The sequence below is a fragment of the Fomitopsis serialis genome (genome assembly GCF_022376445.1).
Source record: "Fomitopsis serialis strain Sig1Antser10 chromosome Unknown B0H18scaffold_167, whole genome shotgun sequence".
NCBI lineage: Eukaryota > Fungi > Basidiomycota > Agaricomycetes > Polyporales > Fomitopsidaceae > Fomitopsis > Fomitopsis serialis.
The window spans coordinates 1-12,966 of record NW_025955127.1 but is presented as its reverse complement, the minus strand read 5'-3'; the positions used below and the strand labels follow the sequence as shown (position 1 = coordinate 12,966).

Below are 12,966 nucleotides of genomic sequence, written 5' to 3'. Positions count from 1 at the left end.
CTACCATTACCAAGGTCGCAGTCTCTCAGATCATCGCGCGGACGCGTACGAGATCTGGGACAATGCCAGTACATATATCAGCACATCTGTACAGGCAACCAGCGCTGTTACACAGGCGTACCGTCTTCATCCGTGTTCATGGGGTCTATCAATCAGCTCGAGTCAGCGAACGCGCCAGGAACTACACGATAAGAATGACGAACCTGCGACGCGCTTTTCCGGAGTGACCACGGCCGCGGCGTGCGACAGTGCGACGAGGAGGAGGACAGCAAGCGCAAAGAGGGAGGTGCGGGCCTGCATGGTGACGGCGGTGTACGATGTCGAACTCGGCGGGTGCGTCTGTTCGTGCAGGTCCACGCGCGTCGCGGCTTACGCTTCTTATTCTCTCCGGCCGCACCTCCATTTCGGCGCAGTCATGTGTCGCACCGCCGATAACCTCGCAGCATGACTACTTTGAGCTTCGCAGCGCCCGACGCCTGCCAGTGTCGACGTTACCCCGGTGCGCCCACACTAGTCCGCACTCCCGTGCTACTTTCAGCTGTTTCCAAAACGATAGACCCCACATCAAAAAAACGCCCTCAGGCGGAGTTAAGAGTATCTCTTTTTGGTCAGCTACGGAGACTAGTACGACAGGCCTTCTCGGAGTCCACCGTGTTTCAAAAAGCCCGAATTGGCACTGCACTGGCTTGTCAGACCTGTTGACTGATAGGACTGTATGAGCTCGTCTTGTAACAATCGCTGCACGGCCGGTACTGCTGGAGCACAACATCGAGATGCCGTGCTGCGTAGTCGGTCACTCGAACAACACATATTTATGACCCCATTATACACCTCAGTTTGAACTGAAGGGAAGCGATGCCTCGTACAAGCTACGTGGTCGTGTTCCTCCCATCCAACCGCTGCCTATGGTCCTGCTGATTCCTCTCCACCGCATCATACACCGCACGGAAGTCGCGACACCGATACGTCCCCCTCCGATCGACATTCTCGGGGGTCCAAAAGTCCGCAAGGAACGTCTCGAGGTGCATGTCCCCGCGACACAGCACCATCTGGCGGATGTAGTTCATGCAGTGCCGCGCACGCTCCATGTCGCGCTCCTCGAGCGGCACGCGGTACTGCGCGCGGAGGACGTCGAGGCAGCGCAGCTGGTGGAACATCGAGAGCATGTGTGGCTGCGGTTCGTGCCCGTCTGGGCCTGCGACGTAGACGAGGTCGTCATGGGGCACGAGTGCAGCCCACTGGAGCTCCGCGTCCAGCCCGTACCGCTGGTAGTGGTCGAACTGGAAGTGCACGGGCTTCCGCTCGACGTCCCATAGCGCGGACGTGAGTTCTGGTGGGTGCTGTCAGGCGGGCTTATGCGGCGATGGGGCAGGCAAGGCGTACCTTTGCGTGCGATACCGGGCTTCACGCCGGATGGGATGCGCTCCGCCCATCGCAAGTAGGTCACTTTTCCGAGGAGGCTCGCGGCGAGCAGGGTGCACGCCGCCCAGATGGTCAGTGCCTCCAGGTTCTGCTTCATCGAGAACATCATGCTTCGCTAGGGCAATAGTGCGCGGACAGCCTGTAAAGCGGATGTCAACTCAGCTTACCACACCCACGACCTTCCAGGCACATTTACCCAAAGTATCGAGTGGCAAGACGCAGACAGCCTTCGTGGCGGCCAGCCGACGCACTCGAGCGCTCCCCTTCGACCCACTATAAACCGCAGGGATGTATCCGCCGGGATCACGCGTACTGTACATGCGGAGCAGCAAGTTCGGGCGAGCCCCAAACGCGAGAAGTCCCCGCAAGACCTTCCATCTAGAGCGGCTGCCTCCGCGCCGCCAGCTCTAGACAGACCGGTTCTTCCATTGGCAGCCTTCCGCCGATGCGGCTCGAAGAGCACGGGCGCCGACACCTCAGTACGGAAACGCAGCGCAGGAGAAGCTCGGATGCTATCGCAGCTACGGGTCAGACTGAGATACACCCAACGGGCTAATCTTGGATGTATCTACCATGGTCCACTGATATCCGTGCGGTATGTCTTCGAGTCTCAGTCGCGGACATCGTGTCACGTACGGCAGAGGGCTGTGGATGATCAATACCAGAGCACAAGACGTAGCATACATGCCTGGAGCCGCCACGACGTTCGTAAATAGAAAATCAGGATGGTCGGATTAATTACCCTGGCCTTTGTGTGGTGGTGGATGCCAGAATTGTACACACGTCTCCTGATGCTCTGCAACTCAGCGCTGCCTACAGCGTGCTATCGTCTCAGCGTTCCGGTGGCTTGAAAGTAGGATTTCGGGGTATCGCGTTGACTACCATTCTTTGACGCGAGCAGCAGCAGCACGACATGCCATTGCCAGTGTTGCGTGTCCCTGGGGAGCCATCGTTGGAACACGCGTAGTCCGATCATAGTGTCAAAGCGCATCGAATGAAACTATCGTAAACGCGTTCGACATCACGCTCGGCCTGCAAAACGAGAACGTCAACCAATTTATGAGGCAGGATCCAAGACCGATAAAATTACGCACGGCTCCCTTGTGATACCTGAATTTTGGTCAACTCTTTGAGGACGTTGTTCCAGCTCCTACTAGAATATATGCCTCTCCCTGAGCTCCGCTCGGCGCAGAGTCTGGGGAAGAGCCCGGCCAGGAACTGCGCGATCTTGATGACGTCCGCAGGGACCATGTCCGAAGGCCGTAGAAGGCGCAGCTCCTGAAGCCCGTGTCCGCCTGCGTTGGAAGACGACGCGTCACGTAGAGAGCCATCATGCTGGTCCAGAGTCGATGCAGGTATATGGCGGAAGTCCTCAGACAAGCCTTGTGCCGTCAGGCTCTGTAGATGAGGGCAAGCGCGTGCGGCGGCCCGAAGCGAGTCCGGACTGATCACAACTCCATGGAGGAGAAGCTTTCGTAGGTTGGGCCATGCGGTCAGCATGGTAGGCCCCGGAAACTCTAGAGGTTTTCTGAAGCCAAAGGACACCAAAATGCTGAGCTCGCGAAGGTGCTGAAATTGTAGCGTCGGTTTCAGCAGCGTGAAGATTGACGCTCCAAACTCGGACGACTGCGTAGAGTCTCGGCGCGGGTTGTACTCCAACCCGCGCAAGTCCAAGTGGACTTTCCGTATTGATGACTTGTTCCGGGAGCACAGTGTGCCCAGGACGGCACGTATTGCGGCAGCTGCTACGACAGAACTCTCTCGCAAAGTACTCTCCAGCTGGATGTCTTCCAGTTCGGGCGCAACGATTGCATCGACGAGGGTCGCTATCGCTGTGATGCGGCTGGTGATCTGCAGGTGTCGCAGCTTCGACAAGGGGTGGATCGACCCTTTGTCCCAGTCGTCTGGCTGGAGATCATAATTGGCATGATCATCCCAGTCTGATTCTGGGAAGCCTATATTCAGCGATGCAAGCTCCTGGATGGTAGAGACGACGGGAAGGGCACCGCCCATCAGGATGGGGAACGATTCTGATATGTGGAGGATGCGGACGTTCTGGGCGACAAAACAGCGGTTATGTGGAGGCGCGAATTGGTCCCAGAAGCCGGGATGTCCGAGTGGCCGGATACGGAGTTCACGTAGTTCGGGAATACTGCAAAGTATACCAGGGAGCAACGTTGTGAACGCGTGCCGCCGCATGCGATACCCGATCTCGTCCGTATGATTGTTATTCTCTTCGCCATCCAGATCCAGAAGTCGAATGCTGGGTGAGATGACCGAGACAATCTCAGGAGTGGCATGGCCCCATATGAGCTCGCGCAAGTTGGGAAAGAGTGGTGTGCCGTGTGTGTGCTGATGGAGGTAGAAGAAGACAGAAGAATCAAGTCTCTCATCGTTGTAGAGAATGCGGATGAACTGCGCATATAACTCGAAGCGTGACCATTCGTCTCTTCGGATTGGCCCTGACAGGTAACCCTGCTCACGAGCCGTCAAGACCGTGTCATTGCCGCTACTACAGACTCACATCAGTACGGGGATGAAAATCCTTATCAACGCTCCCGCCCCAGTCTTCATTCCCTTCAACATTGACGTCAGATTCCTCATCCTCGCTGTCTTCATTCCGGAGGCCCCTAACGCAGGGAACAACGAAACTCGGGAGGATAGCCCGACACACATCGGTCAACACCCGTGCTTCCCAAAGAATCCTGAACGCTGGCCTTTGAAAGGCGCGGCATGCCCTGGCACATCTAGCAAGAGCTGCACAGCCGCCGTCGGCGTGCGACTTGATGAAGCTGTTGTAGGGGGTCCACCGCCTTGATCATATGGTGTCAGCAAGTACCGCAAGATCTCCTCGACCACATCAATCGGAACCACTAGAGGAGCTCTTGGATCGGACATAAGGCTAGGATGGTAGAGATGACCTAAGGTTGACCTAAGGTCTGCGCAGTGCGCGACGTCACCTGATCGTGTGTGGACAGTAGTGACTAGTGGGTGTCCGACGTGTCGCTCTCTCAGTGTCCCACACTTCCTCTCGTGATAAAATACTGAAATCTACTACTTCGTACGCCTTGTTGATGTATGAGCAGCACGTCGGGACAAGGTTCAGCCAGAATGAAGGCCAGAGTATCCGTGCGATGCACACACACATCGACTGGTGCCAACAGGTGCCAACAGCCTAGTAGTACTGCACCGCCGTTGACGATGAGCAAATAGGGACAGATCATCAACAGGCCGATGGCGGCGCTGTCCCAGATGTCTGGCCAGGCTATGTAGCAACAATGAGTGGACCTGGGATGGTGACGACTCGGTCGCAGCAGTGAAGGATGGTTCCGGTGCCTCCAAGCCACCCAAGTCCGACTCAGAGTGATGGTTAAGTTAACGTTATGGACTGACAGAGGCGAGAGAGTAAGCCAATCACAGCTCACATTATGCTCAGTACGCGAGAAGCATGTTTGTTACGAATACATAGCGTCGCAGCAACCACGGGTCGAGGACTCGAGCGAATGACAGAACACGTCGTACGGCAGAGTCGACGCCTTGTGTCGTCATACAGGGCAGTCATAGCCGATGTATTTCGCTTGTAAAGTTGTTATCCACTAAGCTCTCGTATGAAATGAATCTGATCACGACACACACCTTTTTCACAGCATCGACAACCGCCACGAAACCGACGTGATGGCAGCTTACACTCATCGAGGCTTGATGGCGGGTCCCGTCGGCTTCTTAACGGACCCTCTTGTGTCGCTCTGCTTGATAGGGCCAGGGATGATCTCGCTCCACATCTTTAAACCTGGTAAGACTGCAAGTAAGTATCAACAGTATGAGACCCACCGTTTACAACGGTCTGAAATAACATGGGGATGTATGCTTACCAACGGAAAGGATATGGGGCGCGTCCTAAGTGGTGATACGACTTAGCTATGATGAATCTGCAGGCTGAGGCTGAGCAATGTCCACCGAGAATGCGCCAATCCCCGCACCTTATATACAAGTGCCCGCTCACACCGCCTCCTGAAGTTCTCAAACGTCAGCCACGCGTCTTCTGGATCTCCGGCGACGCTCCATCGGAACGCTAGTCTCGTGTCCCAGAATTTGACAGCGGGGCCGGTCCGAACACGTTGCCCAGCACGAGCCGCATACAATTAAAGTCGGAGGCTGTGCGAAGGCAGGCGTGTTGGATGGGTCCGAGAATCGAACGGCAGTGCCTGTTGAGGAATGCGCTGACCCTTGGGTTCACGACCAATCGTCGATTTGAACGTAAGATGACGGAGGACTTGCGTGAGTTTGTCAAGGGTCAGCGGACTGCGACATTGCCTGAGAGTGAAGGAATATCGCACTGCCCGCCCGCTCGAAATTGAACCTAATACACATGCGTAGCTTGGCGCCTGTGTATTCGGTTTCAAGGTCGGGTTCTCAGTCATGGAACGTTCCACTCGTCAGCGTGAATGAGAACGAAGGAATATTGTAAGCTCACCATGTTTGCGGCCGCCAATCACAGACAGTTCATGCCTCACTATGAGAACAAATCCTCTGCCAAATCGGTAAGTAACTCATATCCGAGTACCAGTAGAGCTCACTCTCTAACGTGTACCTGTCATAGCCTAGGACCCGCGCAGCTGATTTGCCCAACAATATCATCTACAAAAATTCCCCGTACCCGTACACTGAACACTGATGCGGTGACAGCAGTCTGGAATGGCAGATCGACAATGCGTGGATAGGACAACCCGAGGCGCGCGATCTACGAACAAGTGCACAAGAAGGAGCTACGTCGCAAACCCGATACTCCAGGCCTATCGTGTTGCGCGAATCGCAATTCCGGACCAAGTGATCAAGGCACACGCGATTGCGAGTCAACCAAAGGGAAAGTTCAGTCACAGAATCTACTCCGACATGAGAGTCCACGACTCACCTGGAGGGGAAGCCAACGCTGTAGAATACGACATGCACCTAGCATTGGTACGTCTTGGGGCCGGTCGGCTTGTTAACTGGCTTCATAGGTCTCACGACCGTCGGCCTGTTCAAGGCCCCGATAGGGATCACTTGCACCGGAGGCTGCGTCGACATGGACTGCGGCCGCGTGCTGGTCGTGCCATTCCTTGTACGATTGCGAGTCAGCGACCACGCTCCGAGCCCACACGATAGCAATCACGTATGCTACTCACTTGGAAGATGAATAGTACATCGCGTTGGCGAACATGTTGCGATCTCTGACTCTGGGTGCGGGTCTGCTGGTCTAGCTTGAGCAGCCGGGCTTATATACCGGAACCCGAGAGCGGGCAATTGGCAGTGTACTGAAAGGCCGCGTCCACAAAGAGATAACTACACAGTGACACGTTCATTTCCGCCTCGAGGTTTCCTGCTGGGGTCCGTGCGTACCTGTCTTCTACTGTCTTCTCCGCGCCCACATACAGTAGGCCGCGGTGCGGGCTACCAGCTGTAGAAGCTTCGACAGGGTCCTCACTCGTTGTTCCGCAGGGTTCCTTCAAATAACGATCGAACGCAATCAGCGTCGCCTGCTTAGTGAATAGCGAGGTACATACATGCTTTCACGACAGATGGCAGGTATGTGTAAGTGGATTACTGCGACTGTCAGTCAGAAGTAGAGACATATTTACCGATAGCTTCGTACGCACTATACAGAGAGGAGCATGTATGACACGTTGTATCAAAGCTTCGATGCGTGAGACCTGTGTGGACTCTGAAGAAGTCAGGTTCATTCAAGCCGCGGCAATGGGAATGAGCAGCGCACCAGTGAGCTTGGATATTGAACCTAGACACGGCTTCGGTCAAAGGCGATCTCGGAGACCAACTCACAGCTCAGAGAGCACATCGTCTGACTCGTGGGTAGCGCAGGACGCAGGCAACGCTGCGTACACGTCTGCTGAGCGGGCAATGCCTACATATATCACCTGGCTAACTTTGCACGACTCGAACACACGTTCTTGTCCTGAATCAAACGCAGTATCTCGGAGTGTGTGCAACGCGGCCGGGCAAGGCAGCTGCATCAGCGGAACGCAGACATGGATAAGGCAGAACGGACAAGTCGTAGCTTACACGACACGTGGTCCAACTACTTGTAGTAGTCCTGGCGTAACATCTACGGACGCGAAGGACCGTCCAACATTCGGTCAGCCGTCATGCTGGCTAAAAGAGGCCCCTCAGCCTCAGCTCGACGAGAATATGACGAACCGAATCCTATCACTCACCGTCCGCCGTGCCCGCTGCAGCCTAGCCACTATATCCATGACGTCGTAAGTTTCCCGGACTTCCGGTTGGCGCCGTGAGGTCCATATCGCCACCACCGAGCATCGCTCAGGTATAAGCTGAGGAAACAGCGAGTCCAGGAGGCGCGCGACGTTGCTGGCGGTATCAGGCAAGATCGCCTTCAAGGGTTCCTCGAAGCGCAGCTCTCGAAGTGCAGACGCAATCGTGTCGGACGCTGCAGTATCCAGGCGGAAGGAGCGGCCTTCCATCGCTCCGGGCACGTCGAACCAGGACCATGATAGGCACTTGGCCGTCAGACGTTCAAGTCGAGTGCATGTGCGCGAGATGACCTGGAGAGACTCCATGTTGACGGCGAGGCCTGGTAACGTGAGGAACCGTAACGTCGGCCAAGCCGCCACCAAGGCTGGGACATTGATACATAGGTACTCCCTGTCGCCGCTCAGTCTGTACTGGTGTATCATGAATCCTCAAGGCGACAAAGCCCGAGCAAGGGACCCGCCGATATGGGGAAACGTGTGCCGGGTGCTGTCCCTTTCGGAAACAACTCTCCGCTGTATTCACGGAGGCTGAGGTGAAACTTTCGCAGAGTCGTTCCAGTTCGGCGACGCAGGTGATTGAAGATCACGGTGAGTGCGTCCTCCACCAGGACGGTATCCCTCGTTTCCGGGTCCCAGTGCCAGTCCCCGCAGGCCAACTCCACAGCCTCCAGTTTGGGCGCAACAATCACACTGATGACGGCGGCCACCGACGTCGTTCGCCCGTCGATCTGTAGGCGCTTCAGCTGCGCGAACGCACCGACGGGTGGCGTAGCCTGGCCATAGTCCATCTCTGGACTGTAAACACCGCCTCTTTCGTCGAGGAACACCTCGAGGTCGGTGAGTGTCCTGATAGTGGACAGGGCTGCGAGAGCCGCTCTCATGAGGGCGCGACGCGACTCGCATATGTGAAGACTGCGGATGTTCTGGATGACGAAGCGGCCGTGGGGCGTCGACGTGAATGGAATCCAGAAGGCCTCATGCCCAAGCGGTCGTAGCTTGAGCTCTTGCAGCTCCGGGAGACGCTCTAGGGCACTAGGGAGAAGTTGTTTGAACGCATGTCGGCGCATGCGGTACCCAAACTCGCGCAACTGAGAACCGTTCTCCTCTTCGGCATGGTCTTCAGGGAGGTGAAGAACACGGATGGTCGGTGTGATAACGGACACTACCTCAGGCGTGGCATGTTCCCATACGAGCTCGCGCAGATTGGGGAAAAGCGGCTTGCCACGGGCATGCTGCTGGAGGTAAAAGAAGACAGAGGGGTCGATCGTCTCCTCGTTCAAGTAGCGGAGCACACGGACGAACTGGGCATAGTACTCGAAGCGCGACCATTCCTCCGTGGTGATGGGTCCTGACAAGTATTTCTTTGCACGTCGTTCGGTCAGAAGAGCAATAGCACTAAAAGACATGACACGGGACTCACATAGGTAAAAGGATAGTCATACGGATCGATCCCCACTGCCATATCATCGTTCGCCTCGTCATCGGACTCTGGTCCTCCTCCCCAGGTGTCTTCGTCCTGCTCAGGCCACTTGACAGAGCCGAAATCAAAGTTCGACAGGACAGCGTCGCAGGCGTGGCCCATCTGCTGTTCCCTCCAGAGAATCCTGATCGCTTGCTCGTGGAAGGTACGGGACGCCCGTGCACACCTAGCGAGAGCCGTACGCGCAATGCGACTGTCTTCGAGACTGATGTCACCATCTTCCAGATCCTGAGCATGAGCGTGTGTCGCCAGCTGTTCAAGTATCACGCCCAAAAGCTCCAGCGGAAGCCGACTCGGAGCGGACGGTGGCATCGCGCGGTGTTGACAAACAAGTTGTAGTCTGAGCAGCTCGTGGCCGAAGACAGTGAGCGACGAAGCTACTGCGCCGTGACAATGAACGGGACACGCGCTGCAGGGCTACCACTTGGTGAAGCCGCTTGGCGGTGTAGTATTGCCGTCCGTGCAGACAGCGAGGAGGACTCTGAGGAGGAGACACGGTCACGGTCAGTAGCGCCCGTGCTGTCCTCACCTGATCGTGTTTCGCGTGCGTTCAGCCGTCCCTGTCGCTCCTCCTCCTCCTCTTGTGCTCCTCCTCCTCTTGTGCTCCTCCTCCTCCTTGCCTTTGCCTCTTCTCGTCCCTTCTCCCTCTCCCCGTCCATTCCGCCTGCATACTCCGCCCCCGCCGCCTGCACAGCCTTACGCGCGTCGCCGAGACGAGTCGTTCGACACCCCAAACACCATGTTGCGTGCGGTCTTCCGGCTCAGAGGTCAGTCTTTCCTTTCCTTGTCTGATTGCTCCTATTCGTCTCCTCACCCAACTCGCCTCCTCGCAGCCTCATTGCGCACGCATCGTTGAGACCGTGCCACAAACGTCCCATACTGCTGCCAGTCACTGTCTCGCGTGGAACGGAGCGCTGCTTCCCGTTCTGCGTGACACCGCCCTGGCGTGCTCCCCGCTCTCCTCGCTATCCGCAGCCGTCACGCGTCACGCAGGGCTATCCAACATCTGAGAAGACGTTGCTTACGACATCTCACACACATCGCGCTGGACTTGGCGCACAGCCCTCGCTGGACGACGCCGCGCCCCAACCGCGCCCTGCCTCACTTGTGTTCACCCAAACACGGAGCGCGCCCGCAAATCGACGTGACCACGTCTTCGGATAGTACGTGTCCTGCATTCGTACTGCCCCGTGTCTGCGCTGACGGCGCAGACCGGATGATGAACCGTCGTCTCGGCATCCCTACGTACGACAATCCATCATGTCTGCACACTCCCCTAGCCGCCTGAGTTGGCACGCTGCCGCTTACGGTTCCTCCTCGCTCACAACAAACGGAAACAATCGGGGTACATCGCGGGTCGCGCGCTCGGGGATGCTTTCCACGTTACTATCCATCTACGATGTATCACAACCGTATTTCGGCTCGGCCGCATATGTCCCTCGCAGCGTGCGCCATCGTACAGGCGCGACACACGGACGCAGCCTACTCCATACGCGCTCGCATCGCGCTCCCATTCATTGGACGGCTCTCGCAGTCGGCCAAGACCTACGGCGAGACACCCGTCGTCAGCGAGCTCAAGCACCGACATCAAGAGACCACTCACCACCGTTCGCCGTCCCGACTCCACGACATGTACGACCACTCGGCGCACACTGCCCTGGCCGAACAGTAGGCCGAGAGGACGGCCTGCGTCTGTCGGCAAGACGGTTAGCACATTGTTGTCCGACGACGGCTCAGAGACGCGACTCACCGATGCCCTCTTGGCCTCTTCAGCCCACACATCTGTACCTCACCCGCCGAGGCACTCGTCAGCGCTCTCAAGTCGCCATCGCCTCTCCTCGATGTGGTGATCCACAGGTCGCGGACGGTTGTGCGTGCTGGGCGGGAGCCGCGGGCGGGCGGCCTTTGGTACGCCCGTTTGGCTCAGCATCTCCCGCGTGCTGCGACTCTTCGGAGCAGGGCTCGAGTCGACCGTCGCAGGGGCATGCCAGGACTCAGGCCTGCACGTCTTGCGACGGCCACACCGAGCGACCGACGCGGTACTTACGCCACGGCACGTCCCAGACGTCCTGCATTGCTCAGAAGGTGCGACGGGCTGCAGCATCGTACGAGGTGGCGCAGACGTCCTTCCCCGACTCGTCGCATACAGCCCAGCCGTACTCGCCTCCAAGCCTGATGCGCAAGCGAACGCATTGTCGCTGGACGTCTTCCTTCCTCGCACGCAGACACTCTGCCATCAGCGTCGCCTCCAGCCCGCTCGTCGACAAGGTCTCTCCCGTGCGCCGTCCGCAGCCGTGAGTGATGTCGCGCTGTTCGCCCGTGCTACCTTTCTCTGGGCAGGTGCTGTCGCGAGATCATGGGGAACGGCGCGGGCAGGATGCGGACCGGGAGCTGCGATTTGGGACGATAGTAGGGCCATGTACGCAGGAGCTGCACGCGTGACCTCATGGGCCCGCATCCTCGCCGTCTTTCGCCGCGTGAGGAGCTACGCCGAGCACGGTAGCATGGGCGGGAACACGGCAGTGTCGGCGGCGGTAACCTGCGTGCAGCAAACACGCAGAGATGCATGCCCGACGGCCCGTGCGATGTAGGTACAGAGAGCATGTACATAGTCGCGATGGATATATTTATTGGAGGTCTCTACTACACTCGGATATAGAACGCGAGAGACCATCTGAGCCGGTGAACGACGAGTAGCCTTCGGGATGCAGATAAGTAGATCCCTGCCTGCGTCCGGGCGTGGTGCGTACGCGTCTGTCTAGTGATTTGAGCTATTCTCGACGCGGCGACACACCTCCGGCCGTTACCACTGAACTATCTCATCCGTTGAGACAGTAAAGGAAAGTAATAACAATTCGAGCAGATATCACCACGACACCACGATCTATTGGAACATAACATAAGACGGAGTACTACTAGTTTGACCCGTGCAGAGCGGGAGAGTAGCAGAAGACTCCGAATTGGTCAGTCTACAAAAAGGATACTGAGTCAGTCTTCAGCCCGACGGCGAGACACTCGAGTCGTCGGCGAATATCACATACCATTTCGTCGTCCGAGTTGCAATTCCTTCAATTTCTGCCTTACACCATGGAAGGGCGACGGTCCCCGCGGGCGGGGCCAGTGACACGGCACGGGACCCAAAAGCGTTCAGCGTCGAGCTGGTGAAAAAGTGAATCGAAGAAGCAGGCGACCCTGCCGATTTCGATGGAGGAGGAGGGCATGAAGTAATCGTGCACGCAAACGCCCGAAGTGCAGGTCTTCCTCCACTAGGCTCCCCAATGGGGCCAAAGCAGAGGAGGCCTCCAACCGGGAGAGGCTTTCGACAAATTTCGTTGACAATTCCACACGTGAGGCTTTCAACCTGGGGGCACGTGCGCGCGATGTACTGCAGCGTCTCAGGAAAGACCACTAGTGCAGACAAGGCGAGCGTTCGTAGCCTGGGCCATGCATTTACCCAGCCAAGGATGTTTGGTTCCGCGTAGTACTTGACATCCCTGAGGGCCTGTAATATCATGACATCTTGCAGTGCACGAAGCTCGAGCAATGGGCTCCCTGGGCCAGTCGCTTGCGTAGCAGTTGCCGCTGGGTCTGGAAGGAGGGGCACGTCCGCGTCCGTGTGGGTAAAGTGGAACCTTCGTAGAGACAGCGCATTGCGGCGACTGAATAGGTTGAACATCACGTAGAGCACATCCGAGTTCCCTTCTGGTATGTCGACACCTAGGTCGATGTCGTCGTCTAGGTTGCCCTGACATACTAGCTCCACATCCTCGAGTTCGGGGCAACGATCACGTTGACAAG

General features: G+C 57.1%; 4 protein-coding genes across 4 annotated transcripts; 1 reads left to right on the top strand and 3 right to left on the bottom strand.

The window, feature by feature from the left end:
• Nucleotides 1–2,290: 2,290 nt before the first annotated feature.
• Nucleotides 2,291–3,908, bottom strand: B0H18DRAFT_140691 (uncharacterized protein). Its single transcript, XM_048036827.1, has 2 exons — nt 2,517–3,908; nt 2,291–2,454 (listed from the first exon to the last, which is right to left on the bottom strand). Exons 1-2 carry the CDS (start codon nt 3,619–3,621, stop codon nt 2,444–2,446), a joined length of 1,116 nt encoding a protein of 371 aa, XP_047886421.1. The 5' UTR covers nt 3,622–3,908; the 3' UTR covers nt 2,291–2,443.
• Nucleotides 3,909–7,908: 4,000 nt separating this feature from the next.
• On the bottom strand, nt 7,909–9,973 carry B0H18DRAFT_140663 (uncharacterized protein). The gene is made up of 2 exons (XM_048036825.1): nt 9,109–9,973; nt 7,909–9,049 (listed from the first exon to the last, which is right to left on the bottom strand). The coding sequence occupies exons 1-2, from the start codon at nt 9,478–9,480 to the stop codon at nt 8,108–8,110; spliced, it is 1,314 nt and encodes a 437-aa protein (XP_047886420.1). The 5' UTR covers nt 9,481–9,973; the 3' UTR covers nt 7,909–8,107.
• Nucleotides 9,974–10,016: 43 nt separating this feature from the next.
• Nucleotides 10,017–11,804, top strand: B0H18DRAFT_1046289 (uncharacterized protein). The gene is made up of 3 exons (XM_048030784.1): nt 10,017–10,331; nt 10,380–10,874; nt 10,942–11,804. Exons 2-3 carry the CDS (start codon nt 10,429–10,431, stop codon nt 11,342–11,344), a joined length of 849 nt encoding a protein of 282 aa, XP_047886419.1. The 5' UTR covers nt 10,017–10,331; nt 10,380–10,428; the 3' UTR covers nt 11,345–11,804.
• Nucleotides 11,805–12,083: 279 nt separating this feature from the next.
• Nucleotides 12,084–12,945, bottom strand: B0H18DRAFT_140681 (uncharacterized protein). Its single transcript, XM_048036826.1, has 2 exons — nt 12,210–12,945; nt 12,084–12,151 (listed from the first exon to the last, which is right to left on the bottom strand). Exons 1-2 carry the CDS (start codon nt 12,842–12,844, stop codon nt 12,133–12,135), a joined length of 654 nt encoding a protein of 217 aa, XP_047886418.1. The 5' UTR covers nt 12,845–12,945; the 3' UTR covers nt 12,084–12,132.
• Between the last annotated feature and the right edge of the window lie 21 nt (nt 12,946–12,966).